Here is an 18390-nt window from a genome sequence, read left to right on the forward strand (position 1 = left end):
GGAGCTTTGGCAGCTCAAAGACATTCAAGTGTAAAATAATACAAGTATTAAATCATTTATTTAAAATCATAGAATATTTCTTCTCCCAAATAATTTGTATATGTCCTTTCTTTCTTCTTCTTCTTTCTGTTCTTCCCTTCCTCTTCTTACTGTGTTTAGGCTTTACATATATTAGGCAAGTGCTCTACCACTACATTTTCATGCCATTATGCTTCTTTCCAGCTGACCAAAATAATACACTTTTATTAAAATAAAACTGTCAATTTCCTCTAATGAGAAAAATAGATTTTCTAAATATATTTTACTGGCCATTTCCTGTACATAGTCTCAAATGACAGTATCAATCAATACCTGATGAAATATGGAAAATAATTACTATCAAGCCTTCACACCTAGTATTTATTTAATTGTAAGAAGCTTGCTTAGGTATTCCAGGTTTTTAAGGAAAACTTTCATTAGTTTTTCTCAGAGAAACAAATTAACACACTGCAAATTATCCTGTATGCAACTCTTACCGTATTTCTCAAATATTCAGTATCTTAATAGCCAGTTAAACTTATATGATTAACGTCAAGATCATAGGATCTTGATTCATTGATAATAACACTAAGAAATTTCCATCTGGTGTTTTTGATGCTTTAGCATGCTCTAAACAATAGATCTGGGGAAAATTCAGCAATACTCATGATTAGTGACTGGATTAAACTCCACGAGAGATAGTGTAATAAGCATTCCATTTTAGTGGTTTCTTAAGTATGGATTAAGAAATTTTTATTGTCCATTTAGTAGACCCATTTTATCTAACTTACTGTCATCTTTGGAATATCAATGTACTAGTAGAACAAAAGATTAGGCTGAATCTGAGATATTTCATTTTAGCATTTATCAGGAGCACCTGAATGGTGCTGAAGTTGGTCTTCTAATCTATACCTGGGCAGGTAGGAAATCCTCAGTACCTCCCACGCTCACCTTTGCTACACAAGACAGAGCAGAGCAGGTAAACCGATTTCCTCTACCACAGGTGGGAACAGTAACCTTAGATTTCAATTTAGGAGCCAATCAAGCTCACACTTGTTTGAAAAGATGGGCCTAAGGCAAATCACTTCGCTCTTCTGTATATGTTTTCTGCAGCAAAGGAAAAAGCAGCCGCAGGCATCTTGGAACATCTAACTTCTCCAATAAAAATTCATTGCCCAGTCTACTTGTAATAGCTGGCTTTTGTTTGTTTCTTTCCCCTTTTTCTGTTTCTGGAAGGAAATCTTAGGTGCTTTGGGCCTGCCTGTTGATAATCCTACTTGCCTTCAGGGCTGATGGGATGTCTGGAAACATTTTATTTTTATTTTTTTCTTTTTCCGGACAGCTCCTTCTACTATCTTTCAGCTCCCGTTCTAGAAACAGCGTGAGAATACAGCATTTAAACTGGAGATTGCAGATTTCCTGTCTCCATTGGCTATCAACACCCATCTCCACCGCTTCCCGGTCCCTCGCACACCGGACTGTCGCCCCGGGGTCTCCGGCTTCCTCCCCCGGGAGCCCAGCCGGGGTGTCAGGTCTTGAGTCGGGAGGGCAGCCGGCTTCCCCGGTCACCCCGCAGCTGGGGGCGGGGGAGAGCTTCTACCTGCGGATCCCCACTTGTGTCCTCCTCCCCCAAGGGAAGGGATGATGCCCGGGATCTGGCACCTTCCTTAGTCGGAGCCTGCCGTTATTAACAGGTCGGGGACAGACCTGCGCTGAGCAGGACGCAGCAGGCCATTTTCACCTGCGTAGTCGCGGGCTTGGGAGAAGCGAGGCAGCCGCGGGGGACCGGGATAGGGGAGGAGCGCGGGCCGCGGCCTCGGCGGGGCGGGGAGGAGGAGGAGGGAGAGGAGGCGGAGCTCGGGCGCCGGGGATCGGCTGGGAGAGGCGAGCAGCGGCTCGGCCTGACTTGCAGCAGCGGCGGCCGCGGCTCCGACGCTCCGCAGCCTCCCCGGAGCCCGGAGTTCCCGGAGCCGACCTAGCCCGGAGCGCCCGCCCGTTCGTCCCCACGCCCGCCCGCCCGCACGCCCGCCACCGCCTGCCGGCCCCGCCGAGCAGCCATGGCCGCGCCGCGGGAGCTGCCAGACGAGCTGTTGCCTCGGGCCAGCCCCGGGTCCCAGTGGTTCGGGGATCGGGAGGAAGGGGAGGACCAGGCGGAGACGCCGCGAGGGGCCAGGCCCGAGCCGCCGGAGGGGGACCCCGGCTGGGGCTCGGGCACCGGGGCGCCGCGGGAGCAGGGCGCGGGCCCCGCCCGGCCGCCGCCCGTTGCCATGGAAACTGCATCCACAGGTAAGGCGGGTCTGCGGGCGCCGCTGCCCCCCGCCCACCCCCTCGCGGGCCCCCGTGGCGGCAGCTCGCCCCGGCACCTTCCCCAGGCCCCAGCCTGGGAATGTGAGCGGACCGGTCGAAAACAGCAATTTTCCGTTCTCTTTTTCATCCCCGAAAACTCAGAAGAGGCACCGCAGGCTCTTGATCCTTCTGATTTCTTTACCACTCTTATTTCGGCCCTAAGAATTGTCCCCCGTGGGCAAAGCGCAGCCTCCTGGCCACTGGGGCGCCCGCGTACAAGTTTCTCCTGGCTGTCGGGGAGACTCGGAGCTGGAGGGCCGGAGTGACAGGTTGTGATGGTTTTCTGGAACGTGCGCGCGCGCGCGCGCGCGGGCGACGGGACACGGTGACCCAGCGGCGGGCGGCCAGCGGCCCAGGCACCCGGGGATCTAGGTCCCGGGCAGCCCTGTGACTTTAGCTCCCTTCCCTCCAGACAGCGCCCCGTAGGGCTCCCTGCCAGTCCCCCTGCGACTCCCCCCCTCCAGCTCCCTTCCCCCTCTCCCGCCCAGAGCGCAAGTCCATCCGAGTGGGAGACTGATTCTTGCCAGGAGGTTGGGTTGTTGTGGCTGCCTGGGTTCCGAACCTTTTATTTTCCCCTAGCTAGCCCGTGGCCTCCATGGTGCTGGGAGCATTGAAACTTGGAACCCCGAAATGCGGCAGTCCTGGCCGCGAATTGGAGGGCTTGGATGGTGGCCAGTGGAGGAGGCACATCTGATGGCAGTAAAATAAACCCAGAAATGGTCCTGGATTCGGGCCCACACCCCCATTTGCCTGATACCCTTCTTTGCAGCCAGAGCAAAGTGGTACCTAGCTTGACCCTGGGGACCCGGCGCTTCTGGGCCGCGGGGCTGCCAGCCTGATTAGCGCCCTTTCCCCTCCAGAGATGTAGAGGGTGGTGTGTTGCGCTGTTCTCCGAGAAAGCTTTGCTTTGGTGGAGTGGGAGTTGTGTAGTTTTGGCAATGCAGCGCTAGAAGGCCTGGGAGGTGGGTGCTCCAGGGGGAGGGGGGCGGGACTGGCATATGTGCGCTTGGCAGCGCACATAGGGAAACCCCTTTCTAAAGCCACCCCCTCTGTGAAGGATTCTGTGGAGTGCCTTAGGTTGTCCTAACCCTGCTCCAGCACAAAAGATTTGACACGAGGGAAGGAGGGTTAGAGATTTCGGTGAATTAAAACTTGTTTTATATCCTGAAGGGAAAAAGTAGGATGACGAAGGAGGAGGAGAAAAGTAACACACACACACACACACACACACACACACACACACACACACACACACACACAAAACAAAGGGAAAAAGAAGGCAAAGACCCTATAGCTGAAAACCTCACGTGACATACATTATTAGGAGGGGAGAGTATGTGAGGGTCGGGATAAAGGCAAAATAAAACTTAATAACTGTCAAAGCAAATGGAAAGTGATAATTAACAACTGAGAGTAGTTTATGTCTTTAGCCTTCTTTGCAAAGAGTAGTTCCGAATTCAGAATCTTTATTCACCATATTCAAATGATTTCCTCATCAACCTTATCTGCCCCGCCAGCAGTGTCACCAAAGGTAGGTAAACTAAGGAAAGGAAAAGAAAAGAACGGGAACTAAGTGTCCTGTGGTCAGTAACATACTCATTCCATAGAAAATGCTAAGGACATATATATGATACAATGTGATGTTTTAATATAGTTTTCATTGTGGGAATCATTAAATCAAGCTAATAAACATTGCTAATTATATTTTTGGTGAAAATATCTAAAATCTACTTGACAATTTATGAAATAGTGACTAGAAAATCTAAGAGTGCATTTTCCACTTTTGACATCTTTACTATAAAAATATTTTGTTTTGTTGAATACATTAGGGTTTGCTTAGGCCACACATACACTAATAAAATCAAACGTGATTCTAAGCTTTGGTGGGAAGAAACAAGGAAAGTAGAAAGAACATATATTTTGCATATTTATATGGAAATGTTTTCATTTATTATTGCTGCTTCAAACAGTAATAGCTGTCCATAGGTTAAGGCTTTCACTCGGTAAATTCTCTACTGATAGACCGGTTGGCCTGTTACATGAATAAATAAATTACCACAAATTGAAAACTCCAAATCAAATCTGGGCCAGTTTCCTTAACTGCTATCTTGGTAGTATTATGACAGAAAACAAAGTCAGCCGGTGAATCCACAACTGTATCAGAGACAAAATCAAAGAAAGCCAACGAAGCACATTGCCTCTCTTGGCTTTTCAAAAAGTCACTTTATTACTGATTTATAACTAGAAATTAATTCTCAGTTCTAGAGACTGAGAAGGCTAAGATCAAGGTGGCAGCAGGTTCAATATCTGGTGTGGTCTGCTTTCTGATTCACAGTTTTCTGCCTTTTTGCTGTGTCCTCACATGGCAGAAAGCCACTGTGAGACTCTGTGATGACTAAGAAGTACACTGAGTATGAAGTGCTGTAAACAGATTTTGTTTCTTTCTCAGATGAATATTAAAATGGAAGACAGATATTGATGTCTCCAAACCTTTTTTTTTTCCTGAAAGAAATACCACCAATTATGCCATCTGGACAGAAATTCTGTTATTTTTATACATGGATGATAATTAAAGTTGCCGAAGAAATATTTCCAAAAATATTTCTCAGCCATATCCTGGAATGAATATATGTTTCGATGTCATTAAAACTACACTGTCATAGCCCCTCTGTACTGTCTTTTCAGGTATGGTCATTGCTCTTGTCCCTTTTGTGGCACAGAAACATATTTTGAACAGAAGTCACACTGTCTTCTTGAGCTACAGAGTTTTCATGACTGAAGCTATTTCTATGGCCAAGAATCATTGAATTGCTATGTGTAGGTTAGAGCTGTTAATCATGAAACTGTGCCATCATCTAATAATATTAGACAAAAGAGGTTAAGAGTAACAGCTTTGGTGTTTTTTTATGATCATTATTTTATTGCTGGAAACTACTCAACACAAGCATACAATAACAGAAGGATAGAAGAATGGCCCTTTGTTTAAAGAGAGAATTTAAAACAGAGCATTTGAACAAAATGAAATGGTGAGAAGTTAACTCATTGACTACTTTATGCATGAAAGGCAAAAGAACAGAATGGAGAAGGGTCAGGAGAAATCATAATAATCTTGAATTTTAGATCATTTGACTTTAACTTATATATGAAGAGTTGCAAAAAAAGAAGAGATTTTTCTAATTTATATTAGTTGAACCAATGAACTAATAAATTTGTATTTTTCAAATGCTAAATGTCACACTCGAACAGAAAACTTATTCTTGATCTATCAGGATTTGAATAACCTTAAAATGTTGTATTTGTCTTATATTTATTCTGTTTCATATAATCAATCTAGAGATTGATTACTAGTCATTATTTTCATCCAGATACTGGCTTGGCTTTCTTCACTTTGAGATGTGTTTGATAGAAACTTTTTAATTTGGGATTATTTCCAGTAATCCTTAGAAAGTATAAATCTCAATCATCTGTTTTCATTCATCTTTTAAAAGAGCTACAGTGTTATTGAAATGAGAAGGGCTACTCTATTTTGCTTTTATAATCTACTAAAGAACATATGGGAATAAAAGAGTTTGGAAGCCTAATACAATTTCTTTCTCTGGATATAACCTATATACGCAGTAACATTTCTGGCAGTAAGTATAGCCTCTGACCCTTAACATAGAATATTCAATTTAGATTAAAATTTAGAAACAGTTACATGCTTTTAAAAGACGTTGAAATATAGATATTATTAAGGTTCCCAGCCTAACTTTCTATTCTCAACTGTCTGTTCCAGGAAACTCATTGTGCTCCAATACCACCCATAGGTTTTACTGCCCCCCACCTCATCTCTTCTCCATGGACTTACGTTTCTGAGAGATTTAGGGCAAGTTGTTACTATTTTGCTCATAATGCTACCTATCCCTGGAAGTATGGGTTACAGAAAGTTTTTATTATCTATACATTGAGAAAGCATGGTGGTTCAAATTAGTAAACACTTATTGAATATCTTCATTGTGTAATGATCTTTGCTAAGCACAGATCATGGGCTCCTGCAATATGTGTACCATCTTGTTCACATTATAAATACTAAATACGTATAGCCAAACATTTTCTTTTGTGTCAACTTTTTATTTTCCTCATTCACAAGTCATTGCTGGAAACTTGACTAAGGGGAAATTTATAATTATCCAAGCCTATGGGTACAAGGGCATGAATTAGTTTTCTGAGGTCAGCACAGGAGAAAAAAATTATTAGCTTGTTCAAACATATACCTGCGGAAAATGAACCTTCCTGTTTCTTATTGTGTTTTTCTATCATCTATGTGATCCTTTGCTTCTTCAGTGAAATAACTAGCTGGCCATTACTCTAAGATCTTTGTAAATTGTGATATAATTTTACAATTCAAGTAAGTTATGCCATCAATGACTAAGGGAGATTTAAAAAAGGGAATGGAAACTTTAGAGGACAATGAAAAGATGTATTTCAAGAGACTAAGATATCTACACATGAATGCATTCCATTAAAGTCATTGTAAAGAGCATGATCAAGGGGAAAAAAAGAAAGACAACCAACTGGTTTTATGTGTTGGAGGGCAGGAGAATGGGGAGAGCATGAGCCAGAGCCCATTGTGTAGAAGATGCTGGGCTGATAGCAAATGAGAAAAGAGAGGGAAAAGCTGCTCCATTTATATTTGACCATTATAATCTCAAATGGACAGGTTGGAAAAACTAAAACATTCAGGAGTGACTGGAAGGCCAGGAGAAGTAAACAGATCATGTTCTAGATGACTACTTTGTAGAGATCGGTTCTTTAGCTCTTTACTTCTCATGGTATTGAATGAGTGTGCTGGGAAGTTTCCAAGTCATTCCAAGCATGTTTTGAGAATAAGACAAATGCTAGGAAAGTTAAAATGGGTAAATGAAACAGATGAACAGGGTTGATTCTTAAAACTTAGACACCATGGTGGTTTGAAGGTTCTTCAAAACACTAAACATAGAACTTCCCTATAACCCAACCAGACTACTCTTGGGCATCTATCCAGAACATCACAAGTCAGGATATGGTAAAGACACTTGTATATTCAGGTTCATTGCTGCGTTATTTACAATAGCCAAGTTATGGAAACAGCCTGGATGCCCTATAATAGATGAGTGGATCAAAAAAATTGTGGTACCTATACACAATGTAATTTTACTCATCCATTAGAAAGAATAAAGTGATGTCATTTGCAGGGAACTGGATGGACCTGGAATAAATAATAAGGGAGAGCAAGTTCAGAGAGATAAGTAGTACAAGTTTTCTCTCATATACAGAAGCTAGATATAAAATACAACTGGTCATGATAATTTACATAGGATTCTAAGCATTCCACACAGACAGACTAAATGAGGGTACTCTTAGGAAGAACCCAAAGGGGTAACTCCTCTGAACATTTAAAATATTATTTATTGAAACAAATTGCAGGAAACAGAAACATGGGCTTTTTGTTGTTTGTTTGATTTTGCTTTTTTGGGTCATTTTAGGAGGCAACAGAGGAGTCACAGAAATGGCGGGGACAAAGGGTGAACAAATGCAGTCATAGTATTCAATATATACTATGTGGAATATGAATTATGTAACTTGTAGCCAGGGATGGGAGGGGGAAACGGGGAAAATGAAGGAAAGGGTGACATTGTCCAAAGAGAATTATACTCATTATCTGACTTATGCATGATAGCCCCTCTGTGCAACACCTTAATAATAGCCATAAAATGACACCATCAAAACAAAACAACTTACAAGCCAATGTATTTGGTGTTGTCAGTAGTATCTAAAAAATTCACTATTATAACACATGTAAAAATCTTTACTTAAAAAGGAATATATGAATCACCAGAAAATCCCAATGGTTTCACTAAAAATGTCAAAAAACTCATCTACCCATTTTCAATGATTCTGAATTACTATTGTAATATAGTACTTACTATGCCTAAAGAACTTTAGAATGCATTCAATTTATAAAAGATATGGGCAGTAGGCTCTCTAATTTAACAAATAACATATAAAGTTCCAAAGGATAGTTGATATACAACAGGATAGCAATGATATGAAAAAATCCTAGATTTTAGTGCTTACTTAAAAGCAACAATATAAACTCTTCTCATTAATTTTTAGCCTAACTTAAAAAAGTATAGGGACTAAGAAATAAATATGCATGGTTTTAAATGTTTAAAAGTACAAATGAGTATATATAGAAAAGTAAATCTTATTCACACCTTACCTTTTAGCAAGCTGGAATCATTCAACTCATTCATTCATGATTATACTGTTATTTGAGGAATGGTTGTTATTTGCTAGGCATTGTTCGAAGCACTGAGATTATAATGTAAAGAAAAAACAGCTAAAAAACCTGGCTTCAACAAAATGTGTATTTTTGGTAGAGAGTCAGTGTTGCCAGGGAAGAGGTCAAGACGCCTAGGGCCACTCACATATTCAGAAGTCTGGCAAACAAGAAGACAGGGATACAGAGGACAGAAACGACTTGTCAAAATAGAGTAGTGGGAGCAGAAGGGGTAGCCAAAGAAAGCCCTTCTCATAAGGTGGCATTGAATCAAAGACTTAAAGAAAATGAGAAAAAGTCATTCGGATGCCTGGGAGAAGATGATCATTTTAGGCAGAGAGTATGGTTCTGGTATGAGAGTAGCTGGTGCCTTGCAGAAGCATCAGGAAGGACAGTGAAGTGTGGTAAGCGAAAGAAGGAAAAGTGGTAGGACACGATCAAAGGGTGAAGGGCAATGGGCATGTCAGATCCTCTAGGCATGAAATGGGGCCCTGGAGAGAATGTTTGTTTGTTTGCTTGCTTGCTTATGAGCATAGAGCATAATTAAGGTAAAGTTTAAGCTAAATTTCATGGAATACTCTGGTCAATATATCAAGAAGTAACTTGGGAATGATCGTGGTCGCTTTGGAGCAAGAATGAATAAATAGTAGGCTATTGTAATAATATGAGGAACAAATCAGAATGGCTTACCCTAGAATGATAACATTCAAGGAGATGAATGTGGTTGGATTCTTAATACATTCTGATTAAGTATTCTGAACCTAACAGTATATCCTAATGGATTGTGGATGGTATATGAGAGAAAGGACTCAAAGATCATGCATTGATTTGGAGTCTAAGAAAATGTAAGAATGCAAATACAATAATGTTGTGACTATTAGTTGAGAATATGAAGATTTTTAGGAAGGCCAGATTTTAGGGAGGAGTTTGTTTATGCAAATGCTAATTTTGAAATGCTTATTAGATATCCAGATAGAGATTGAAGCTGGTGGTGTGGAGGAGGGCTGAAGCATGATCTGAAGTAGACATGTATGTTTGGGAGTTGTTGATAGAGAAATGAGCTTACAAAGGGAGATAATAATGAGATTACAAAGGGAGATAATGTTGACAGGGAAGGGGGGATATAGAATCCAGGAATAGTCATATATTCAGAAGGCTGGAAAAGGAAACATGATTAGAAGAGTAGGAGAACTGAAAGTATGAGGCCCCACAAGTCAAGAGTGCTGTATGTCAAAGTAAATTAAATGACTTAACTCAGCCAAATGTTATTTGTAGGTTGGGTAAAGTGAGGACTGAGAATCAACCATTGGGTTAGACAGGAAATTATTATAAATTTGCTGAGATTGTTTTATTTGGTGAAATGTTTGAGATAAAACTGGGCTAGACTGTGTCTTGGAAAAAAATGGAAGGGAAGAAGATAAATGGTAACTCCTTTGTACAACTACTTAAAGATAATTTGAGAAATGTACTATAGTGGAAACAAAAACATTAACGAAGTAACTGAGGGATTGGAAAGAAAAGAAAATTTTCTTTCACTTAAATTTATTTATTTTTATTGTGGGAGGTATTAAAGCATGTCTGTGCTTGTCGCTATAATGTGCTTTTATGAGCCCCAAACCATGAGGCTAATTGGTCAGGTTCAAATCTGTGAGCTAAAGTAAACCTTTTCTCATTGCAGTCTGATTATACCAAGCATTTGTTATAATAACACAAAGCCATCCAGTGACTGAGTAGATAGGGAAACACCGGTGATACGGAAAAGCAGGGGCATTTCCTACAACCATGTCTCTGAGGAGATGAGGGGAAATGGATCCACAGAATAGTGGAGGGTCGATGTCAGACATGAGGACAGTTCATGAATATGACTACAGGAAAGAGGGAGGAGAGAGCGCATGTGCAGGGAGTGGGTGGACGTGTGGGTGGGAGCTTCTATTTTATTAATAAATGGAAAACAAGGTCACCCCAGAGTGAAAGCAGGAGGAGGGTTCTTGAAAGTGTGAGAAGAGGAGTGAAGGGAAAACATTAGCAAAACAGTGAAAGGGTAAGGGGAACGTACAGGAATTCTAAGCAGCACTTGGGACTCACTTGGTGTTGATGGTCATGTACTTAGAAGGAGATTAGTCATCCTATATAGTATAGGTTGGCTTCTTTGCAGCCACATTCTTGCAACAGTGAGGTTGCTGGTTTTGATGGATGAAATTTCAAAAACATAGTATTATTTGTGCCAAGAGTTTCATACTTCCTAGATGGGAACAGTGCCCATACCTTTACATAATTCTTATTACTTTACATTTTGTTTATGATGGTTTCACACATTTCATGTGTTTCTCAAAAGTTAATGTCACACTAATGAAGTCAGGAGCAGTGTCCATCACAAATACTTCAAAGGGACTTAATGGTCATTCTCCATGAAACTGTGGCTATCTTTAAACTCACCTCTACTTCTCCATTGTCTTTTTTTAAACCTCATAATATAATATTTTGTCTTCTAAGAACTTAACTATTTTATTTAATTTTGAATTATTGACCTAAATGTGAAGCACATTATCTATGATATTCCTTTTCTGGAGCCATCTTCATTACCTACCATTGGGTTGAATGCTATAACTACTCAGCATAAAGCATTTTAAAATATTTTGAGAGTTCACTAAGTAGTTGTACAATGCTAAAAGCACCTTCCAATTTGCTCTGTTCTTACTTCTCTGTCTTACTCTCTGTATATTTAGGGCATATTACTCATGGCAAGACCATATTTGCTGATTCTTTTATGAATTACATTTTCAGCTGAGGCAATTCTGCTAATTTTCATCTTTTACCCACTCATGAATTTTCCAATTTACATCAGATTATTCTAAGACTAGTCATAAACCAGATCCTTTCTTCAGTGTAGAGAATTTGTTGAATATTTTATATCTTGGAAAATGCCTGTAATTTTGTTTTATACCTTAAAAAGCAACTCTTGGAGCTGAGTGCTGGTGGCTCACGCCTGTAATCCTAGCTACTCCAGAGGCTGAGATTTGAGGAGCAAGGTTCAAAGCCAGCCCAGACAGGAAAGTCTGTGAAACTCTTATCTCCAATTAACCACCAGAAACTTGGAAGTAGTGCTGTGGCTCAAGTGGTAGAGTACTCACCTTGAGCTGAAGAGCTGAGGGATAGCACCCAGGCCCAGATTTCAGCCCCACGACCAACAACAACAACAAAAAAACCCAAAGCAACAACAACAAAAGCAACTCATAGAAAACTGAATATTGTGTATATTTGAGTGATTGCTTATCTTGTTGACCTTAATAAAAAGAAAAACCAAGGTCATACCTATTTTGGCACGAGTTTTTCAACAGGGAAAAAAACAAAACAAAACAAAACAGAGCTCAAAATGTGGTCTGTAGATTACCTGTTCCAAAATTTCATGGGGTAACCCACAGACCTCTGCTCAGGAAAGCAAGCCTACCAAATGTAAGTGAAAGCTCTAAGATGTACTAGACTCATTAAACTGCCTCCTTACGCTTGCTATTAGCTTGCTAGCAGCTGTGGAGAACAGAGGATGAGTGATGTCCTTGATCCCCATTTCCTCCTGAGCTTATTACTGTCTAGTTGAGGGATGGCTGACTCCTTCCAAACAAAGATAAAAACCCAGGTCAGAGCATAGCCAGGTGTTCAGATAGGTAGTAGAACTTCTATGTCTAGCAATAATTTTATGACTATATGAGTCCCAAAGTACCTGGTCACTTGAAAGGGATGGGATGCAGCTTATATCTAATGGACAGATAGAAGAACAGAAGTGAGAAGATAGGAGACAGAAGTGAGGAGGTATGGAGATGAGCAATAATGATGTATTTTACCTGCCCAGTTAGGTGGAAGAAATGTCTGATTCTTTGGGGGCAGGGATTGACTAGGTTCCTTTTATGTGAATTCTGAGATCTCTGCAGTTTGTCATACAGTATTAGCATAAATATTGTGATAAGGAGGATTAACATGATAGTAACAGAGAAGATGAATTTGAACAGGGGATGATCCTGAAATATGTGAATTTTACTGAAAGAAGAATAATCCAGTACCATCAAATTTAGGGCCCTGAATAGGTAACCATGGACCTGTTAAAGAGGCAGATACAGGAGAAGAAAGATGCACATCTTCACAGGAACACTTAGTAGGACTTTGTAACTGATACATTGGACATGGGGCAGGGGATGATGGGAGGAGAATGAATCAAAGGACATTAAAGTTCTATGCTTTATGGTTGGGAAAATATTGGTGCTCTAGAGAGTAGGGGTAGGAACTAGGTAGTCTTATAGGGCTTGAAATGATGACAAGCCAATTGAGTGGAAATCTGCAGATAAAAAAATTAAAAGAAGTATAAAATAGATTAGATTTGAAAGCAAGATTATGAAGAATAAGAAAATGGGAGGGAATGGGTGAGAATGATGAAGGGGTGACATTGATCAAGATATCAAGCCGGGCACCAGTACCTCACCCCTGTAATCCTAGCTATTCAGGATCTGAGGATCATGGTTTGAAGCCAGCTGGGGCAGAAAAGTCCCTGTGAGACTCTTGTATCCAATTATCCAAAATTCAAAAGTGGTGCTGTGGCTCAACCTAACCTTGTTCACAGAGGCTCAGGGACAGTGCCCAGGCCTTGAGTTCAAGCCTTGCAACAGATCATATATATATGTATATATATACATATATATGTGTATATATATATATATATATATATATATATATATATATATATATCGTAAACTGCTTTGTTAAATGGCAACTCCCTTTGTACAACTACTTAAAGATAAATAAAATGAAAACAGAAGGCCAAGGACAAAGTGAGAGCTCTTTGGAGGCTACTACTGAGTGATTTAAAACAAGAGCTTTAGATAATATGTATGTATATATGGTGTTAGCATGCCTGGCAAAATCTCATTATTGTAGAATTATAGAAGCCAAGATGTCACGGTATAGAATAAGTTCTGACTGAGCAAACAGAACTATGCAGTTTGGGCCTTGGGATGAAATATTGTGTCAGTGTAAATAACTCACATTACTGCTTTTAAGTCTTGGTTTCTTCATAACTATCCTGGGTATAATACTATTTCTCTGACTTAAAAAAAAGGCTCTTGTAAAGATAAAATGAGATAATATGAGGAAGACGATGTTACATCTTTAAGGTGCTGTGAATAGGAAGCCTGGTCAGCAGAAGAAATTCAGAACAAAGACAGAAATGTCATACTCTCCTAGTCTTAGGTATTTAAAATGCTTGTCTTGCTTGGCTGGACCTCAATCAAACAGCAACAAGGAATGATAGGAGAACAGAGAAGAATGAGGGTGGGAGAAGTCAGTACTGGCAAGCAATAGCAACGATGTTTTGCCTAGGAGAGGTGCAGTAGAAGTGCAGAGCTGCTGTATTTGCCACATTCTCATGAATGCTTAGTGACTGGAGCAGGGTTGAGGTGTGCCCATAAGGCCAGCTGGAGTGAAGGAGGGTGGCAGATGGCATCTGTTCTGATTCTCCTGCTCAGTGCAAGGGTAATAAGTGAAGAAAGCTGTCTCAGGTATGTGTGGTCTAGATGAGGAAGCCACACTTATCAGAGTTCACATTAAAAAACCAGCACAAGGCTACCTGCAAGGCAGGCTTCAATTAACTGTCTCTGTGTGTTTGTGACAGTCTGTAGGCAGCTTTACAGTTCACTAAAATTCACGAAGGCTCTAGAAAGATGGAGTACTCATATTCTTTTTTTTTTTTTTTGGTTGTGGGTCTTGAACTCTGGGCCTGGGCGCTGTCCCTGAGCTCTTCAGCTCAAGGTGAGAGTTCTTCTACCACTTGAGCCACAGTCCTGCTTCCATTTTTCTGGTGGTTAATTGGAGATAAGAGTCTCACAGACTTTCCTGCCTGGGCTGGCTTTGAACCTCGATCCTCAGATCTCAGCCTCCTGTGTAGCTAGGATTACAGGTGTGAGCCACCAGCGCCCAGCTAATACTCTTATGCTTTCCATTACCCTTCTTGCTAAAAAACACCACCAAAACCTGGGTTTATATTTAAAACACATGTGAAAAAAGACTGAAATATAAAGAGAAGAAGGCAGGCTTTCTAGGAATCTTGGGGCCTGAGGAAGTGCACAGGAGCAAGTAATCTAGATTTTCTTTCTTTCTTTAAAATGTGTCTCACAGTAGATATTGGAGAAGCCAGCAAACGCTGGAGGACACAACCCCTTCCCTCCCCTCCAAAACCCCCTTGCTTTTCATCAAACAAGACCAAAAGGGACTGTAACCCCTCCATACAGCATCTTTACAATAAAATAAAAATTTAAAAAAGACCAAAAAAGGGGCAGCCTAGAAAAACAGAAAACTCTAGGTCTATTAGTCAGTGCTCTCATCACTATGACCAAAATATTCAAGAGAACAAATTAGAAGGAAGAAGGACTTATTTTAGCCCATGGTTTCAGAGGGATACCTCTATATATTCTTGGACAGAATATCCTTTGTGATGAGACTCTGTGGTGGAGGAGCTTCTTCACGTCATGGTAGACAGGAAGCAGAATGAAACTGTAATAGAAGAGGGTCTGGGGAGGATAGAGCTTCTAAGTACAGGCCTTCTTCTAGTCATGCCCACTTTCCACATTTCTACTACTTCCCAATAATCTTTTCAAAGTTTGAATGCATTCTTTAGGTCAGAGCCTTCATGACTAATTGCTTCTGAAAATCCCCTCACAGATATACTTAGAGGTCTGATTTACTAATATCCTAGGCATTTATCAATCCATTATAGCGAACAACCAAGATTGATCATCACACCAGCCAAATACCATGAAATATACTAAGGCCCCATTACTACTGCAATGCTGAGACTTCTGATCTTCCAAGGCTATCAGAGCAGCAGCAAATCTAGCTTGCAGGTCACCTGGCAGTATCAGAAGCAGCTGAGTGAAGACTCAGGAGTTTCATTGCTGCTCAGTGGTAATAGACTAAATAGAGAGCCCGACTTTCATCTTTACCCACCACTAACAAGGCAAATAGAGTGGCATGTAGATAAGATCCATTTCCTTGAACACCCAAATGTCCAGGCTCCAAAAAAAAATAAATTGTTATAGTAAATAAATAGGAGGATTGAACTAGAGTGACAGAAGACAGTTAACATCAAAATAGCACAGGTATCAGAATTACCTACGATTTTAAAGCAGCCATTACAAAAATATTTCAAGAAGCAATTGAAAGTACACTTAAAATGAATAACAAAATAGAAAACCACAGTAAAGAAATAGTCTCACTGAAGAAATAAAAACATAACAAACCTGGACGTGTTGGCATATGCTTGGAATCCCAGAAATTCCTACCCAGGAAAATACACTTCACTATTTTGCATGCCAGTTCTGGGATTTTTTTTGGGGGGGGGGCGGGGGTCCGGTCGTGGGGCCTGAACTCTGGGCCTGGGCGCTGTCCCTCAGCTCTTCAGCTCAAGGCTAGCGCTCTACCACTTGAGCCACAGTGCCACTTCCGTTTTTTTTCTTTTTGCTTATGTGGTGCTGAGGAATCGAACCCAGGGCCTTGAGCATGCAAGGCAAGTGCTCTACCACTGAGCCACCTTCCCAGTCCCTGGGATTTTTTTTTAAAGTATGATTTTATTGTTATTATGATGGTGTTGTATAGAGGGTTACTGTTTGATAAACCAGGTAATAAGTATAATTGGACAATGACACCTTTTCTTTTGCTTTCTCCCAGTTTCCCACTCCTGTCCTTATCCACAAGTCCCATAGTTCATTTTCCACATTCAGTATACTGAATACCATGATTGCATTTTCACCTTTCCTCCCTTCATTTATGCATTCCCCATTTGAAAGAGGGCTTTTATATGCATTAAAGAAAATAACTTTCTAATGCTTAGAGTTCAGTGACATCAGATATTTGCATATAGATCCCTGTTTTTATGAGAGCAGCCATTTTGCAGTTAAATAAAATCATACTAAATTATGCATTCATTTGTTCAAGGAATATTTATTATTCAGTTACTGTTCACACACGGCATATGAAGTTGGGTTGATGACACTTATATGTACAATAAGAATATATAAATTTGTACAATTAATTCACAATAATAAAAATGAAGTAAAATATGAGAGATCTGAGGAGAACCGTCTAAATGAGCAAAAAGTTGATATTACATACACATAGTTTTAGGGAATTTTCTCCTTCCTTCCTTCCTTCCTTCCTTCCTTCCTTCCTTCCTTCCTTCCTTCCTTCCTCCCTTCCTTCCTTCCTTCCTTCCTTCCTTCCTTCCTTTTTTTTTTTTTTTTTTTGTTGGCTATAGGGCTTGAACTCTGGGCCTGGGCGCTGTTCCTAAGCACTTCAGCTCAAGATGAGCACTCTACCACTTGAACCACAGCACCACTTCCTGTTCTCTGTTGGTTAATTGGAGATAAGAGTCTCATGGAATTTCCTGCCCAGGGTTGGCTTTGAACTGCGATCTTCAGATCTTAGCCTCCTGAGCACCTAGCATTACAGGCGTGAATCACTGGTGCCTGGCTTTTCTTCTTCCTCCCCCTCCTCCTTCTGCTCCTCCTCTTGGACAGAATATCCTTTGTGATGAGACTCTGTGGTGAAGTAGCTTCTTCACTTCATGGTAGACAGGAAGCAGAATGGAACTGTAATAGAAGAGGGTGTGGGGAGGATACAGCTTCTAAGTACAGGCCTTCACAGTGAAGTACTTCATCTAGCCATGCCCACTTCCCACATTTCTACTACTTCCCAATAATCTTTTCAAGGTTTGAATGCATTCTTTAGGTCAGAGCCTAATTAGATCATAAATGATCTAATTGCTTCTGGAAATGCCCTCACAGATATACTTAGAGGAGGAGGAATCTTCCTCCTCCTCCTCCTCCTCCTCCTCCTCCTCCTCCTCCTCCTCCTTCTTCTTCTTCTGCTTCTTCATTTGTGTGTGTGTGTGTGTGTGTGTGTGTGTGTGTGTGTGTGTGTGAGACAAACTAGCATTTAAACTCAGGGCCTGAGCACTGTCCTTTAGCTTTTTTCCCTCAAGGTTAGCTAGCTCTCTTAGTTGATCCACATATCCATTTCATGCTTTTTGCTGGTTAATTTGCCTTGGCTTTCAACCTTGATCCTCAGATTTCAGTCCTCACCATAGCTAGAATTACAGACATGAGTCATCAGCACCAGACAAAGATACATTTTAACTATAATAATGAGATATGTTCTATTCACATTTAGCTTCAAAATGTGTGAACTGATTTTTGCCTCCAACCAGAGTGTGGCCACTAAGTACCATATTTATAGAAATTTCAGTTGCCACTACTTATCACACCATTAGTTTATTTAACAAAGCTTTTATTGTACATAATACAGTAGTGAATTGCCATCCAGCATGCATGAATTACCAGAATTGAACGTAAGTGAATTTATTTCTTTAGTTCAATTCATGGTGTTTGAAAAGTGTTTGCAATACCTAGTATTGCACCATGGTTTGGATATAGTTTATCTCCCTAGGGTTCAAGTGCAGAAGTTGGTTGATGATGTTGATAGAACCTTTGTGTCATGGGTCCTCCACCCTTATGAACATATATTAATATGTTGAAGGAGTGGATGAAGCCTCTCTAAATTGGTTGATTCTCACAAGGGCAGGTTGTTATAAAGTGAGGCTGTCTTCTGTCTTGGTCACTTTTGCATGTGGCCAGTTCCCTTCCTGCTTCTCTAACATGTTAAATGCAGCTAGAGCCTCTTCACTAGGG

The 18390-nt window shown here is 40.8% G+C and overlaps 1 protein-coding gene across 1 annotated transcript in view; it reads left to right on the forward strand.

The window, feature by feature from the left end:
• Positions 1 to 1928: 1928 nt before the first annotated feature.
• The window catches only part of Rtn1 (reticulon 1), a 213091-nt gene continuing 196629 nt past the window's right edge, over positions 1929 to 18390 (forward strand). Inside the window, exon 1 of the mRNA XM_070032457.1 lies at positions 1929 to 2304. Within this exon, the coding sequence (XP_069888558.1) occupies positions 2076 to 2304 (229 nt within the window). The 5' untranslated portion in view covers positions 1929 to 2075. The remainder of the gene's footprint in view (positions 2305 to 18390) is intronic.

This window comes from Dipodomys merriami, unplaced genomic scaffold (genome assembly GCF_024711535.1).
Source record: "Dipodomys merriami isolate MVZ:Mamm:240054 unplaced genomic scaffold, mDipMer1.0.p SCAF_1, whole genome shotgun sequence".
Taxonomy (NCBI): Eukaryota; Metazoa; Chordata; class Mammalia; order Rodentia; family Heteromyidae; genus Dipodomys; species Dipodomys merriami.